General features: G+C 33.5%; 1 protein-coding gene across 1 annotated transcript; it reads right to left on the reverse strand.

Annotated features, from left to right (window-relative positions):
• Window positions 1-3,706: 3,706 nt before the first annotated feature.
• Window positions 3,707-5,068, reverse strand: LOC145139571 (uncharacterized). Its single transcript, XM_079073353.1, has 4 exons — window positions 5,009-5,068; window positions 4,627-4,937; window positions 3,908-4,383; window positions 3,707-3,837 (listed from the first exon to the last, which is right to left on the reverse strand). The coding sequence occupies exons 1-4, from the start codon at window positions 5,066-5,068 to the stop codon at window positions 3,707-3,709; spliced, it is 978 nt and encodes a 325-aa protein (XP_078929479.1).
• Window positions 5,069-5,824: the final 756 nt, after the last annotated feature.

The raw sequence follows: 5,824 nt of genomic DNA on the forward strand, positions 1-5,824 counted from the left end.
ATTAATGTTAGGACTATTAAAAACATAGTTAATAAATGATAGAAACATGCTAGAGAGAAATGTTGTCATTGATAAAATATGACCGTCAATATTTACTTCCCATTTTAAATGAGGGAGTGGAACATTCTCACCCCATTCAACTGCAGTTTTTCTTTATTTTTATTTTTTTTCAACCTACAGCACTTAATAAATAACATATTTCTCATCCTACTCAATCCATCCACTACAACATTATTATTTTTAATAATTAAAAACATACAAGTTAATTAATAAAATATATATAACTTTAATATATATATATATGTGTCTATGTAAAGAAAAGGGGGGGGGGGGGGGGGGGGGGGGGGGGGGCACAAGAGCTCCACAAAGGAACCCGCTAGTCCGCTGAAAGTTTACGGAGTAAGGTTTTCGGCGATATCGTTAGTCCAATCCCCCTCCTTCTGAATCATTCCGACCATCCTAATTAAATACTTATGTTGTTGTTGTTGGTGTATTTTGAATTTTTTACTCTTTGTAGTTTTATTTTCATTCCGCCTATATACATATTATAAGAAAGAAAAAAAAACAATACCTAAAAATTGAGAGGCTTTATGAATTAAAATGGTAAAAGATAGTGTTCTTTATTTACTTATTTTATTATTTTAAAAACATAACATAAAAAAGTAATACATCTTTTGGACGAAAATAATGTAAAATTTGTTAGAAAAAATAAAATAAAAAATTCTGTGTAGTGGGCAACAGGTGTTCGGTGACTGGGGATTCAACATCATGGAATATCTATTTGATGTATATATACTGTTATTTAATTCGGTGCTTTGATATTAAAAAAATAACTCGTGGATCACGTATTATTACAAAACGTAATTGTATATGTAAATTTCGTAGACTTTACTACATTAACATGAAATAATACATTTTAAAAGTAATTATGAACTCTTTGAAAATATAAGTCGACGATTAATATTTAATTGGTATTTGAATAATAAACTATAAAAGTATAGGATTATAAACATGTACGTATAGTAGTTATGAAAAGAAAATCGATAATGCGTAAGAGACAAAGTGTGCACAGCTGTGCACCATTTAAATTATCTTCATCCACATATAAAAACAGCTATGTATTGAGTTTATATGCGAGGACACAACCAAAAGTGAAAAAAAGGGAAAAAGTGTTAGGAGCCGAGGCTGCCAAACTGTGTCATACCACTTCATTTCCTTCATTATAGTTTTAAGTTTTAACAAGAAATTTTGTTTTCTTACATATGCGTACTTTAGTTATAAAATCAACTAAAATGTATGAAAATATTTAATAAAATGATTATTTTTGGGATTTACACAAAATAAGTATTGTTTTCTCACTTAAACCATGTGTTAAGGTCATCACGTATAATAAGGTTGTTCAAAAGTACATGTATCCAAATATTTGATCTAAAAAATCGGATATCTAGCACAAAAATATCAGGAAAAATAGGATATCTAAAATTTCGGATACGTAAGATCCAAATATCTAAATTTTCCTATTTGAATTCCTATAAATTTAAGATATTTTGGATATTAGATATTCGAAAATATGAATTTCTGTTGTTACATTATTATCTTATCTTATCATAAGAAAATGTATATTTGGAAGATTTTAGGTTAGAAATTTATAGTTTTTTATTGTTTCATATGATTTTGAATTGTTTTACTATAATTTATCTTAATAAAAAAACTATAACCGTATCATCTAAGTAGTCACGTGGATCTCTCTCAAGCCAAGTGGATCATTTTTATGATCCATGATTCAATTTTAATAATGCAAAAAAAAATTCAAAATTTTTTCTCCCGGATATAGTACTATGCTCGATTTTATGATTTATATATTTTTTAGATTTTTTTAAAATTCTTTTAAGGTGTCCTCACGAGTCCTTACCGAAACCGGACCCTATATATATATATATATATATATATATATATATATATATATATATATATATATATATATATATATATATATGGATGAATTCAATATAGAACCAAACTAACTCATAGAACCATAATTGGGATAATGACTTGAGAGGGTAACATATTATTACTTTTTGTCACATTTGGTCACAAAACTTTTTTTCGTGCTCTAATAGCCATTTAACTTGTTGATTCGTGTAAATTTCCCCCCTGCGACTGCTTTTTGCTAGTTGCAATGGATTGATCGATCCTACATGTCAGTTTGATCCTACGTGGCATGTAGGGCTAATGTTATTAAAAGAGGGGTGTATATGGTTCCTTTATTGTGCCCTAATACCCCGATGGCTTCCTCCTACAGCTTCTCATCATCCCTCAATCGATCAAGCAAGAAATCAACAATGAACGATCCAAAAACTTGTGATTGTGGGTTCCCTGCACGTATTCTAACGTCAACAACACCAAAGAATCCAGGGAGGCATTTTATGGTGTGCAATGAGGTAAGCTATTTCACTTGAATCTTCTCCCTTTTCTGATTCTTTTTTCCTAATTTGAAATCTCATTATGAGTTATTTGTGTTGAAGGGTAAATGAAAATATTGGAAATAGTTGGATGTAGAACCTGTACAAATGCCTCTAATGGAAGTGGACGGAATGAAAGCTGAATTAGTAGCATTGAAGACCGAAGTTGAGAAGGTGAAGGAAGACATCGAACAAATGAAGAAGGAAAAGTACTCTGATGTCATTGCAATGAAGGAAAAAATATATATAAGTTTACCATAGGATTTCTTTTTTTGATCATCGTGTATATGATGAAATGATGTGAAATGATGTATTGAAAAATGTTGTTTAAATAGAATGAAGGCATTATATTAACTTCTTGTTGGAATGGAATGAAGTAATTTTAACTGGAATGGAATCACAAAGTAGTAATTTTGACTGGAATGGAATCACAAAGAAGTAATTTTGACTGGAATTAGAAAGAAGTAATTTTGACTGGAATCACAATGTAGTAATTTTGACTGGAATGGAATGACAAAGTAGCATACATATAACAATGAATACATATATGTTCATGTTCAAAAGATTGATTTGAGAGAAAAGTATGATTGAAAAGAAAAAACTTCTTATTTCTCTTCTGAACAACTACTGAACTATTACATATATGTACAATTAGTAACATTACACATCAAGACGTCTAACTAACTTGTAACAAACTAGAAAGTAGAAAATGACGAAACTACCCTTGGTAGTTAAAATTGATTAACTGTCATATTAGCTACGCTAACAATATATGATTCCATTCTTTGAGTGTAATGGAATCACTAAGACAACAATGCATACAAATAACAAGAAAGTAATTGAATATGGTGGTTGGATTCATTGAAATACTCCATCAATATTCAAAATTAAATAAAGGGCAAGTAGTTGTCTGCATACACAAAAGATTGGACAAAAGATTCCTACTAGGGACCATAAAAGAAGGGTCACCATGTGCCCACACACCCAAAAGAAAAGCATAAATAAAACATATTACTTTGTCTTTACATCACAACTTGATAACAAAAGATGTGCCCACCCACTACCTACACACTAACTTAATCAAGGACTGCAGGGTTCTCTGCACTGTTCCCAACCCCAGATATGTTCCTCCTCAATGCCCTTTTGAAAATCCTTTCAGAATATTGCCTCCATCCACTTCTACCAATTAGGGCCCTTCTTGGGACAGGCCTTGCAGCTGCTGCTAGTGGTGGTGGTGGAGGTGGTTAGGCTGCTGGTGGTGGTAGTGGAGGTGGTTGGGCTGTTGCTGGTGGTGGTGGTTGAGGTGGTTGGGTTGTTGTTGCTGGTGGTGGTGGTTGACTTGGTCCTGCTCCACTACCCCTGGAGGAACCTGGTGCTGCAAAAAAATTAAAGTCTCATTTACTTATCAAAATGATGTATTATGTTCGGATGATTGGGACATTTACCTGATGTATTTGTTTGCTGCTTAGATAGACACTTTTTATTGTTATGTCCTGGTTCCTTGCAAATACTACACCTTATCAGGGCTCCCCTTCTTGTCACAGAATGTCTAACTGGGCCACTCAACTCTCTTTCCACTGCATCACTCTTCCTTTTCACTGATGGCCTACCAGGTAATCTTCTTCTTTTGGGAGGCAAATGATTTTGATAAGGAACTTCTAGCCACATATCACTACCATTGAGAGGGTTAATGCTATAATTGTAGCATTTTAGATAAGCCTCTTTACTGTATGATTGGGACACATATGTTTCTGCATATTGATTCAGGGAAGATATTGCAGCTACTCCATGTAAGCATGGTATCCCTGTAAGTTGCCATATTCTACATGCACACGTCTTTGCAATTAGATCCACTCGATATGCTGCATCATTGAACCTAACTTCATACTTTTGATAACCACAAGGAGTAACCCCCCACAATCTGTATAAGGAAATAATGAATACAAATTAATAACTAATAACACAAACTAATAAAAACCATTTGTTGAATTGTAAAACTACATGTTACCTCTGTTTAACTTTCAAATCTTGTATAAGCTTCCTAATACTTGGACAGATAGTCAAATCTCATTCATTTTCTTCTAGTCTTTGACTGAATATCCTCTCCATCACAAATATCCTAATCTCCTCTAGCATAGTGATGATTAGTTTCCTTCTAGCATGCCTAATAGCAGAATTGAAACTCTCACTCACCCCATTCCCAACTGCATCACAATCTCTTCCCTCTTTAAAAAATACGTTAGAGCAGGTAGTAGGATCTCTGTCTATAAGGTAGTCATATGCTTGAGTATCTAAAGATTTGATCTTTTCGATTACATGCTTGAACTTCTGTTCAGTACTAGCTTTGATAGCCCTCCAAAAAAGCTTCCTGAAATGTTGACCAGTAAACCTTTTAGCAAAATTAGCCACAATGTGCCTGGCACATTGTATGTGTTCAGCTTCTGGACACCTTTCTTTTACTGCTTCTAGCAACCCCTATAAATAACAACAACAAAATTAGTGAAACATGCATAAAAACAGATGTATAAATATGAACTAAGGCTCACCTTGTGTCCATCAGAAATAAGGGTAATGCCTGCACCAAGACCACCATCAATTTCATCCATGAGGAGATCTATGAACCACTTCCATGTGGCCTTGTTCTCAACCTCAACTACAGCCCATGCTATAGGTTAGATGTGGTTGTTTGCATCCCTCCCTACATCTGCCAAAACTTCTCCCTAACAATACCCTTTAAAAAGCAACCATCAAGGCCAATCACAAGCATGCACCCTTCCTTCCAACCATCACTTACAACTTTAAAGCAGACATAGTAATTAGAAAACAAAGTTGTGGAATCTGGCATGATGTCTACATCCATCCTTACAGTAGACCCAGGGTTTGTCCTCATAATTTCATGACCATATGACCATAATCTCCCATAATGTTCAATTAGACTTCCTCTAATTTCTTGTAATGCAAATTTCTTTTACATTTATGCATTGCCCCACACTCACATTTATATTGAATGTTGTTGAAACTTTAGCTTTCATCTTCCTAACACTCATTTTTGGCTTCTCTATAATTTCACTCATAAACTGTTTTCGTAACCACTTATAAGTTACTATAGACCCAAACTTAAACACCCTGCTACAATTATGTTCACTAACTAAAGATTTTATCTGAAAAGTCTTCTCTTTACTCATCCAAGAGGCCCAAAGTCTAAATGGACAAGTAGGTGATTTGTTCTTTTTGCAACATTTAACTAACAACCTTTGGGAGTCATTTTTTTCAAACCAAAGATAATATACATTAGCAATTGCATAGTTGCTCAACATGTTTTTAAGCTCATCAGGGTTAGTAAATCGCATACCTAACAGTGG

Source organism: Lactuca virosa, chromosome 9 (assembly GCF_052849685.1).
Source record: "Lactuca virosa cultivar CGN04683 chromosome 9, Lactuca_virosa_CGN04683_v6, whole genome shotgun sequence".
In the NCBI taxonomy this organism is placed as follows: domain Eukaryota; kingdom Viridiplantae; phylum Streptophyta; class Magnoliopsida; order Asterales; family Asteraceae; genus Lactuca; species Lactuca virosa.

Bases quoted from the DNA above. Each gene is read 5' to 3' on its own strand.
- LOC145139571 (XM_079073353.1), bottom strand. From the start codon at position 5,068: ATGGATGAAATTGATGGTGGTCTTGGTGCAGGCATTACCCTTATTTCT. The intron at 4,938-5,008 runs GTGAGCCTTAGT...TGTTATTTATAG, and splicing joins TTATTTCTGATGGACACAAG to GGGTTGCTAGAAGCAGTAAA. The intron at 3,838-3,907 runs GTAAATGTCCCA...ATTTTTTTGCAG, and splicing joins GCAGCAAACAAATACATCAG to CACCAGGTTCCTCCAGGGGT.